Source organism: Prosopis cineraria, unplaced genomic scaffold, assembly GCF_029017545.1.
Source record: "Prosopis cineraria cultivar Desert tree isolate PC_DT_omini unplaced genomic scaffold, ASM2901754v1 PC7, whole genome shotgun sequence".
NCBI lineage: Eukaryota > Viridiplantae > Streptophyta > Magnoliopsida > Fabales > Fabaceae > Prosopis > Prosopis cineraria.
This window is the reverse complement of record NW_026555338.1, coordinates 31,046,812-31,058,380: the sequence shown is the minus strand read 5'-3', so window position 1 is coordinate 31,058,380 and position 11,569 is coordinate 31,046,812. Positions and strand designations below refer to the sequence as shown.

Below are 11,569 nucleotides of genomic sequence, written 5' to 3'. Positions count from 1 at the left end.
TTTACAGAAGATTTAATTACAAACTTTTAGCCGAAATTTAAAAAAAATTAATATACTGTTTATATTTTTATTAATTGTTAATAAAAATTCTATATGTATAAAAATATTTAAAAATAACTTAAATATATAAATTTTGAATTATAAAAATTATGTATTCTAAAGTCATATAATCATTAAATAAAAACATAAAAGTTTTTAATTTTATTTTTTAAAAGGAATATTTTAAGCATTCTAACTTTTAAGAATAAAAAATTTAATTAATCAAACTATAAGAGCTTAATTAAAATAACATAAATTATAGAAACTTAATTCAAAATTAAGTAAAACTATAAAGACCTATAAATATATTTTCTCTATAAATTTCTTGTAATTACTATACATAATTTTTTAATAATAGTAAGTCTCATCTTATTATTGTTTAATGGATAAATTTTTAAAGCTAAGAATCAATTTTATCTCTATTGTTTTTTTAAATTCTTCGTGTATCTTAAAGTTGACATTAAATTATTTTTGTCCTTGAATTGTTTGAAGTGCATTGCCTCCTTATCTCGCTATTAACACGCCATTACTTCTGTTTTTGTTGGAGTGGGTTCTATCATTTTTTTATAAGATAAAATTACAATGATGAGTATTTTGGTTGAAAGACAATGAAAGCGATGATGAGATCTGTTTATCTAGAGGCTAAATGGCTGCGACAGAAACTAACTTTGAGAGAGTTGTGCAGATGACCCTTATGAATTCATATTCACGCTAATTGTCCTTCTCCCATTTCTGGCCTAAATTACAGCCCTAGCATTCGAGAACGAGCCGTCTTCTTTCACAATCTCAGCAGTCAGCACTCTGTAGTTGCCTTTCCCTGCGGCTGCCATTTTTCGCTCTTCATATTCGCTTTCTCTCTATCCTCACTGTTCTTAATCCTTATTTCTTTACACCAACTATCATGATTTCGTTCTCAGACCTTGTTTCAGGTTGGTTTGTTAACCATATTGGTGGAAGCTCGAGGTCACCATTTATTCCTCGTTCAGGGAGTAGTAACAGTAATTTTAATACTGGCATCTGAGTCCCTTATTCGAGATTTCGGGTTGAGGATGCTGAGATTAGCGCGATATGAATTCGAAGGAGACGCGCTCTAATGATTCGTCCTCTATCAACAGTCTCACGTCGTTTTCAGCCTTTCTCTACAGGCATTGCTTCAAAACCCTCGCAAGCATTCACTTCCGCCACCCGTTCGACAAAATGTCTGGCCCAAGTTAAAGAGGCAGAGGAAGAAGCTGCAGGTCAACCTATAGACTCTGTTCAAGTTTTCAGGAAATGGGGTTGTAATGATGATGATTTAGCCAGAATTTTTGAACGGAACCCACAATTGCGCAAAGCTGATATTGCCCTGCTTCAAGCGAATCTCTCTGTGCTTAGTCGCTTGGGGCTAAAGGCACCTGACTTGGTAAGGATAATCAATTGTAGGCCTAAGTTTCTTCTTATTAGTCAAGTTCATCGTTATTTTGATGATAGATTTGTATATCTTAATTCATTGTTTGAGTCGAAGGAATTGCTTAAGAGAGCCATCGTGACTAACCCTTCTCTCCTAACCTTTAATTTTAACTCCATTGAACCTGCTCTTGCAAAATATCAAGAATTGGGTGTAAAGAAAGAAGAATTTCTTGCCTTGATCTGTACCCGGCCCACAATAATTCCAAGGACTTCATTTAATGAGGAGAAGCTTGAATATATACGAAAGACAGGGCTTTCCCCGAATTCAAAGTTGTATAAATATGTGGTTGCAATAGTCGGCGTCTATCGTATGGAAACAATTGATGAGAAGTTAACGAATTTTGCCAACTTTGGATTCTCTGATGATGAGATATTTGAGCTTATTAGGCGGCATCCTCTTGTCATGACACTGTCAATCGAGAAGATTCAGAGGAATATGACCTTCATATTGACCGCAATGAAGTTTGATGCTAAAACTGTTCTTGAAATCCCGCGTCTCCTGTTTATAAATCTGGATACGTTGTTGAGGCCAAGAGTTCTCCTAGTAAGGAGGTTACAGGACATGGATGTTAAGTTAGAATTTACACACCGTTCAATAATTCGCGCTTTGAGGATGAAAGAGACTAGGTTTGTTCAGTTTTTCATTGAAAGCCAACCTAAGGAAGTTGCCAATGAGTTAATGGAGTTCTATACCAAAGCGAAACAAATTAAGAGTCTAGCAGGGTCAAGAAAGAGGTTTATTCAAAAAGGCTTTCCATTTTGAATTGAGATCACAAGTTCACAACACATATCTGATGCGTCTTTCACTGGTTCAACATGGACTGGGTTTTCTTGGAAACAGGAGTGTCAGTTTTGTGTTTCATCTGGCAGTTTCGAATTTGTTCCTTCCTTATGATGCTTGATGGTGAGTTGGCATTCAGGATATTGTTGGTGAAAAAAGTGCATATTGGGCTTCAAGGTGGGGGAAATAGTAAAATATAGCTTGGAGGAGTACACCGACCGCACTTAAACTTGATTGAGATGCATCCAGGTTGATGAAATTCTAGATGAATGAACTTGGAATTGCTCCATGACAGAGTGCTTCAGGGTAAACCTGAACGATGAAGCTGAGTGATAAGAAGCCAGGTTTTTTTTTTTTTTTTTTTTGCATAGGTGCTCTTACTAAACGCAATCTTGTTCAAGGTATGTTAGGTATTAAATGTGAGCACATCTTTCTCAGCAGGAATTCAAACCAATTCTTGTTAAATCCAATTCTTGTTGTACCAATTTATTATTATTATTATAATTATTATTATTTTTGAATGCGTTGAGATGTTCCTATTGAGCTGCACAATAGAAAGCCATTTGAATTTTTAGGTCGATGGGATATGACCTTTCCTCTGACACAAGAAACTTCATCTTCATGTCTCTAGTGTTCTCATAAATTGTTTAGAAGTATGGAATGTTGCTTATTGGTTTTTCCCCCTCTTCTGATGGAGATATGTTGTGATTCTAGCAGCGTAACTTGCTGTCGTTCAATATAACTATGCAACATGGATTAAAAACTGTGGACTGTACTGGATCTAAGCAAGCTATTATTAGACTTCCTTTGATGTCTGATCAAGTAACTCAATTCAATTGCTAATAAATCTGCAATTGAAGAACTGTGCTCACGCATTAAGTGCGACTGGTTTGCTTTTTTTTATCATTCCTCTGGCAATGTGGCCATCTGCATCTGATTTCCTTTTCGTGTTTATCTCACAGAATTAAAGCATGTATTAGTGTTATACATACTTTTCAGATGGAGTTATAATCGCACTTATTTTAATCAAAGCATTATCATTATCATATCTGTTACTTGTTATTACAAAGTACTAAACCTTAACATCACACAGATACATGTACATCTTTTTTTGGCCAAAAGACACGCACACACGCACGTATCTTATTCTAAAACTTTATAAGGAGGTTTGGACAGTGAAATTTGTTTATATTTTTAAAATTATATTCCCGTCTACCTAGCTATTAGGTAGTAAACACTTGACAAATCAAATCAAATCAAATTTAACTACTGAAAGTTATATTGTGGAGTCTGATATACTTGAAATTACTTTTGAGAAGTAGCTCGTGCTTTCAAATTGCCACAGTTCTTATGGATCGGAAAGGAGTTTATTGATTGAGAGAATTAGATGAATTAGGGATTTAGTAATGTTAATAAATTGCAGTAATGTGTTCCGAAAAAAATCGGAGTAATGTATAGATTTTTCAAACTAAAAGAAATATCTCAATGAGATGGGTTAATCAAAATGGAACTTAGTGTTTTACTCTATAAATGTTAGAATAATATAAAAATTCAATTTTATTTTAACAAATTGCTAAAAGTATTTTACAAGAGTAAATTCACAAAATAATAATTATATTGTGTGAAATAATTAATTTACTTTAACTAAATGATATATTAATAGAAAATAGTTCAATTTAATTACAAAATTTTCACTAAATATATCATATTTAGAAAAAAAATATTATGACACATTTAATGAAAATTTTAAAATATAATAATTCTAAAAATATTCTCTTAAATTAAACCTAGACAACGACATGGTTTGAACCTGGAGGTCAAGGCTCTAGCCCTGGCCCAAAACAGAAGGAGGAGAAGAATGAGAACCCGGAGATCTAGACGCAACCCAGTGCGAGCGCCCGATTCGGGTGGCTGATAGATCTGGACAGGCTAGACCGTCTGGTTCGTAATCGTATCTGAAATCGCGTCCAAAGGAAGGTTCAGTATGGTTTGTCATTATACTTTGGAGTACTCTGCTGGATTACTCACTGTAATCTAATTTGCCACTGACCATTCGAGTCCCGGCCTTCAAAATTTCTAGTTGAAAATACTGTAATTGACTTTGATATGAATTTGAAGGAAGCGCGCTCTCATGCTTCGTCTTTTATCAACTTTCTCACGTCGTTTTTCTGCTGTCTTCGACCGCGAAACCTTCCCAACTATTCACTTCTGCCACCTGTTCGACCAAATGCTTAGCCCAAGTTGAAGAGGCAGCGAAAAACACTACAGCTCAATCAACCGATGCTGTTCAAGTTTTTAGGGAATGGGGTTGTAATGATGAGGATTTGGCGAAAATTTTGAAACGTAACCCATGTTTGCGCAAATCTAAAGCTGCGCTGCTTCAGTCGAAGCTCGCTCTGCTAAGTCGCTACGGGCTAAAGGCCCCTGACCTGGTGAGGATAATCAATTGTAGGCCAAGGTTTCTTAGCTCCCGGGTTAATCGTTTCTTCGCCGAGAGGCTTTCATATCTTAATTCATTGTTTGAGTCGCAGGCATTGCTTAAGAGAGCCCTTGTGACGAATCCTTCACTCTTAATCTATGATTTTAACAAAACCATTCAACCTGTTCTTGCACAATATGAAGAGTTGGGTGTAAACAGAGATGACTTTCTTTTCATGATCTGTTCTCGGCCCACACTTATTTCGAGGACTTCATTTAATGAGGAGAAGCTGGAATATATACGCAAGACTGGTTTAACCACGGATTCAAAGAGGTATAAATATGTTGTAGCAATAATTGGCGTCTCTCGTCTGGAAACAATCCGTGAGAAGATGGCACATTTTGCCAAATTTGGTTTCTCTGATGAAGAGATATTTCAATTTATTGGGCGGTCTCCTTTTGTCTTGACACTGTCAATTGAAAAGGTTCAGAGGAACATGACGTTCGTGTTGGGCACAATTAATTTGGAAGCGAAAATAGTTCTTGAGAATCCACATCTCTTGTTTTTAAACCTAGATAACAAGTTGAAACCTCGGTTTTTCCTGATGAGGAAGATAGGAGACATGGATTCTAAGTTGAAATGTACACAGCCTTCAGTGATTAGTGCTCTGAGGATGAAAGAAAAGAGGTTCATGAAGGCATTCATCGAATGCCATAGCAAGGAAGTGGCCAATGAGTTGTTGGAGTTCTATATGAAGGCAAAAGAAGTGAAGAGATTAGCAGAATCATCGAGGAAGCATGTTTGTCTAGGATTTCCATTTTGAGTCCCTCCCATGTGCTTTTTCATAACTTGCAGCAGGAATATAGATCAGGACGCATGTTGCAAATTCGTTGTAGTTGTTGAGGGTATAAGGGATTTTCTTGGAAACAGGGGCTTCAATTTTTGTGACCCATCTGGCTTTGAAATTTATTTCTTCGTTCTGATGCTTGGTAGTTCATGCTGGATTCCATCCCTCTTTCCTTCCTGTCTCTTGTGGTGAATTTTTCTGTCTGATGCATTTAAACCTTTCAGTTTTACAGTCAATAATGTAGAAGAATTAGCATCAGATGATTTGGGTTTCGGGGCTAAAATTGAAAGGAACAAATGTAAATGATGGAAAAGAGGGGGTGGGGGGAAGCACGTTGATGGGGTATATGCTTCCTCCATCCATATACTAACACCAGAAGTTTCATCTTCAAGTCTCTCATTTTCTCTTACATTTTTGGGAATTAGGGAAGTTGTTTGTTATTCTTTTCTTTCTCATCTGATTGTTATATGCTTTGCACATAAAATACAAATTGTGTGGTTTAGTTGAAAAAAAGTTAAAAAAAATTATTTTCAATCATAAAATACTTAATAAATATAAAAAAAAGTTTATTGAACTGTTATAAGATCAGTTATATTATATGATGGTGATTGTTAGTTTTTAATGAGACAGTAAAAGCATAAAATTAAAGTAGCAGAAATAAGAATGTTGAGATGGATATGCAGACATACATGTAAAGATAAAGTCTGAAATGAGTACATACGTGAAAAAATGAGCATAGTATCTATTGAGAAAAAAATAATAAAAATTATTAAGATGATTTAGATATATAAAAAAAAATGATCGCGAGCAGCACCAAAAAATAAAATAAAATAGATAATTTTAAATTTTATTAAGAGGGATAAAAAAAATATTTTTAAAAGTTATTGATTGAGACCTTTTAATTAATAATATTTTTAAAAATTTAATATATGGTTGATCTTAACAGCATCGTACAATTTATGAAATCAGCTCATCCAATGGAATAAAGTTTCTTGTTTTTGTTTTCTTCATTATCGTCGTCTGAATGTTATATGCTGTGATGGTAGCCGTGCAACTTCCTCTAAATCTAACTGGAAGTAATTGAAATATGCCATCAACCCAGTTCTTCTCGTATAATGTTATCTTTTTTTTTTTTTACATTGGCATATTTACTGATGCAAGGGCTGCATTACACATTTTGAGATTAATAAGCTGCCACTGACGCCATTTGTCATATCATCATCAACAGCTTGTCAGAGATCGTGCCGACTATTTTGGTCTGGCATAGCCTTCCAAGGTCAAGCAATAGATAAGTGTACTTGTTCCGATGCATAGTGACTTCCATGGAATTTTCTGTCAAGCGAAGCTCGGAAATCTGATTCTTGTTAATGAGAAATAGCTTCCGTACTGTGGTTTAGTTAACCCCCTCCCCCTTCTCTTTCTCTATCAATCTCACTCTTTTTCGTTTTTACTTTTTCCTCTCATTTCTAAAAGGATCTTCCCCCCAAATAGCTTCCGCACCTTGGATTTATTTATGATATTATGCAGGTGAATTTTAAATCAAGTTATGGAACTATTAAATACAACACACCAAATTTTTTTTTTATAATTTAATCAATCATAGTTGGGTTACAGCCACCCAACACATTTTTATATCAATAATTTTAATATAAAATATTTTATAATTGGTTTCAACTCACACACTATGACATTTCAGATAAATTTTTACCTCCCACATGCCATTAGGCTAAATCACATTGTGTCCATCCTTATACTACTCCCAACAAGTAAACTAAATCACATTTGTCCATCCTTATACTCCCAACAAGTAAAAAAGCAATTTAATAAATTTTCAACACAAGCCAGTTATTTGGCCTTATAATCATGATGCATTTTTAACCAATCCAAAGTAAACCAAATATAAAATTACAGTCATCCAAATTGTACCAAAAATAAAAATAGTTTGAAAGGCATGATTACATTTATATAGTCATATAATTGACAATAAACAAAAAAAAGTCTTAATATTGGCAATATAACACATTATAAATCATAAATTAAATACCCAAAAAGACAGTGAATCTATACCACTAAGCCTCTGGGACTCCTCCACGTGTCACTCGTGGCTCTTCTCCTGAAAATTGTTAACCACATAATGAGACTCAAAAGTCCCAGTAACCAAAGCCAATTTATGATAGTGTATACAAACAATTAAGTGTGTGCTTACTAAGTGAGAATTAAAAATAATATAATTCCAACAAATATAAGAAATATTACAATATGCACAAATAACCATCCTTATATCCCTCCATTAACCTCGAGCCGTAGCCCTCACTTGGTGCTAAATTACCCGGGCAAAGGTAGATTAGCCCGAGCCCTTACAAGCCACCGATTGAGCTCCAATAGGGACGTACCACGTGGCACATAAATACAACAATAATAGCAAGTCTCCCAACACCTCCCACAATAATTAAACAAATTCATATAATATTGCACAATTATACAATATTACAAAATTCATAATTTTTCTCAATAATCACCCAATTAACATGAAGTAACACTAATCACAAATTAAAAGCATGGTTACCTTGTGGCTTTTTTCAATAAATTATTTCTTAAATTTCTCTCTCACCACAATCTTCACCAGTAATACAATCTACAAATAACATATTATTTTAAATATTAGTTTCAATTTGAAACTAATAAAATAATTCTAATAATAGAATTAAAAATATACATAATCCTAATCTCAATCTTAATACAAATCTAGAGTTAATACTATTAAGTAAAATTTTTAACTCCTCTTATAATTACCAATAAACATTAATAATCTAAAAATCACTTCAAACTAATTTTTATTATCAAAATTTTCTTTTTATTTCATAAATTCGTACCTAAAATACTCAAAAATTAAAAATTAAGTCTCTAGCTTAGAATCATAATTCTATAGCCATAATAATTCATTTCTCATCCCAAATAATCATCTAAACCTCAATAAATCAACATATATTTTCAGATCTAGTCTAGAATTTGATCCATAATCCACAAATTCAAATATCACTAATAAATTTATACTCTAGAATATTTTATTATATACTAACAACCTCAAAAACCATATTTATTCAACATAATTCATCCCTCTTCCAGATCTTAAATTTTCTACCACTATAAAATCAGAACCAAAGAAGAAGGATGACTAAGAAAAAATTTTAGAACACTTACTTAATCTTAAAAAGCTTAAAATCACACCCTAAATATCCTATTAAAAACTTTTACCTTAAAAACTCAGATCTCCCGCACCGGTAAAACTAGACGCTCTTTCAGTCTCAGCTCACGCACACGAAGAATGAAGAAACGAAAAGAAACGGGTGAGTTTTTATAAAAATTCAGTGGGTCCCACATTTTTTTTCTTTTCTCTCTCTTCTTTCTTTCTTTCTTTTTTTATTATTATTATTATATGTAATGATGTAACGCGTAAACGCCGAAAGCAAAACTCTTCCTTCTTCTTCTTCCTTTCTTTTATTTTAAATACCCTTCTTTTTTTTATTATAATAATAATTTAATAATATTTTTTTATTATTTTTTTTAATTAATTTTATTTTTTAATTTTAATTTAGAATTATATCCTAAGTTAGATTTAATAATCATCTTCTACTAATTTGCTTACCTCTAAATATTTTTTTTAAATTTTTATTTACCAAAAATTAACTATAAAAAATTTAAATTGAAATGTTATATTAAATGTTACCTTTTGTATATACTTGATCTCAGAACAAGCAAAAACATTAAGTGCATGTTTTCTATCCGGAAAAGCGTTTTCTACAAAGGAAATGGGATAGATGCACTTACCACCCTTTTCAGAAAATACTTTTTTATCTATCAAACATTGCATGAGAGGAAAATAAAGATGGCAGGGTGTATTTGTGGCAGTTCGAGGCCCTCGATTCTCGCTCGCTTAGCATTGTTGATAGAAAGTGAAGCATCTCTATGACAAGTAAGAGAAGCCATTGACATGTTGTGTCTGATATAGTTTCCCCTCTTACTTTCCTAGATATTTTAGAATATTTCTAGCATTTAATAGTATGAACAAATATCACAGCAAGCCAAAAATAGTAGCTTTACATCATAGCAGACAGAGAATCTGATAGAGCCCTGCTCTAAATTCAGTGCCATCAACAGAACCTTAAATGCAAGAAGACATGAATGAAGAAAATTATGAGGTTTTTTATGATAAGTCATAAGAATCGAATCAGTGTTATAAAAGAGAAGTTCATAATAATCCGGACTAAAATTCTATTCCGTATGAATAAAAATTACAACCACAAGGAAATAATACAACAATAAAATAAGATCTCTCATTAGTGTTTGAAAGACCAACACTCTCCTTATTTTTGTTTAACTCACAAAAATATTCTTAAGTGCTAACCAAAATAGTACAACAAAACAAAGCAAGCAAAAAGTGACTCTAGTATCGAAATTAAATTTAAACTATCCTACCAAAATATCTTGATATAATCCTTCTTTTTTGGACCACTAGGATATTAATTCTAACCTGCTAGATATTTCTTTTTTACACTTATCTACACCCTTAATCTTCTCTTATAGATCTAACTATATCTCACAATCACATCAAAATTTCACACATTTGGTATGTCTATAGAAATATGAGTTAATATTATCATCCTCAGGATATTTCCTCTTTATTATATGGGAGCGACGTGCTCCTTTCATTTAAAAATATAAAAATTTTTTAATAAAATTTTACTTTTAATAAAGTAATTATTTACTTTCAAACTAACTCTATCTTCTCATATTTATCCCTATTAAATATCATATAATAAATATAAAGTCATTTATCAATATGGGCACTTTTAGAGAAAAAAAAGATAATGATTATATTTCAAAAGACTAAAAATATTTTATATTTTTTAATATCTCACTCTAATGAATGGAGTAGTATTATTGCCAATGATTCCATGTTCAGCCTTCTGTAATATTTTAATCAGTGAATTGATAATTTGATATTATTTGTGCACAAGCACGATTTTAATATGATTAGAACCAATCACATTTAATTACGCAAAAAAAAAAAAAAAAGGAACCAATCAAGTTTTCTTCCATTACACCTGTTCGTTCTTCCCTATCGTTAACTTCATCGTTTTGCTTTGTGTTTTGTGATGTACCTTTGCTTCTGTTATGTGATATATAGTTAGATTTATGGGCCATTTTTTGTGAATACATTATTAATGGAGATCATCCATCTCCAATTCTAGCCAACTTCAATTGCTGCAATCAACCATTTATTGTTGTATCTTCATCTGATTTTCTCATATCTGTTGGACTGTATGATGATGATGTTGTATAAATTGTTAAACTGATGCGATGATAAAGCTGAGTGTCATGTGTGGGGTAAAATGCAACAAGCCACAGTGAAAGTTAATTTAGATGTAAGGATTTCATTTATAATTTATAAGGATGTATGTTTATTTACTACTATTGATATAAAGATTTTATCAGTGGATAATCTATAAATATTTCTACAAACACTTTAAATTTAAAGGCATACTTTAGTTTTAATGAGTCCTTAAAACTCAATTTACATAAACTTTTGACAAACAAATAAAATGCAACAATCTATCATCCATCACTTGTTTTTTAACTAATTAGTCATGGCAGATAAATGGAGAAGCTCTTTTAAATTTTTACTTGAAAAATAATAAAAGAAAAAATTAATTATAAAACAGTCACAGATGCTGCTGGCATTCAAAGATTTGTAACTGGGTTTTTTGAAAAGAAACTACAGCTGGTTCTGCTAATTCCTCAACTATCTTCTTTTTTAACTTTTTTATGTTGAAACGAAGAAATTGTTTGTGAAAAATTTGAAATGCTGAGTTAATAAGTAGAGAACCAAGACTTCCCCAAATTTGCTCTTGTAACTCAATACATTTGCTACTCAGGAAAAAAAAAAATCACATTTGCTCATATTAAAATGCTTTTTACACTATCCTTTTTAAAACATGTTTATCTGTAATTTAAAAAGTTACATATTAAAATT

General features: G+C 32.2%; 2 protein-coding genes across 2 annotated transcripts; both read left to right on the top strand.

The window, feature by feature from the left end:
- Nucleotides 1–650: 650 nt before the first annotated feature.
- On the top strand, nucleotides 651–3,107 carry LOC129315954 (uncharacterized). Its single transcript, XM_054960141.1, has one exon. The coding sequence runs from the start codon at nucleotides 1,133–1,135 to the stop codon at nucleotides 2,249–2,251; it is 1,119 nt and encodes a 372-aa protein (XP_054816116.1). The 5' UTR covers nucleotides 651–1,132; the 3' UTR covers nucleotides 2,252–3,107.
- Nucleotides 3,108–4,374: 1,267 nt separating this feature from the next.
- LOC129316728 (uncharacterized) lies at nucleotides 4,375–5,673 on the top strand (the record flags this gene model as incomplete). Its single annotated transcript, XM_054961120.1, has 1 exon — nucleotides 4,375–5,673. A coding segment is annotated over one exon (1,137 nt), but the record flags the coding sequence as incomplete, so codon positions are not given.
- Between the last annotated feature and the right edge of the window lie 5,896 nt (nucleotides 5,674–11,569).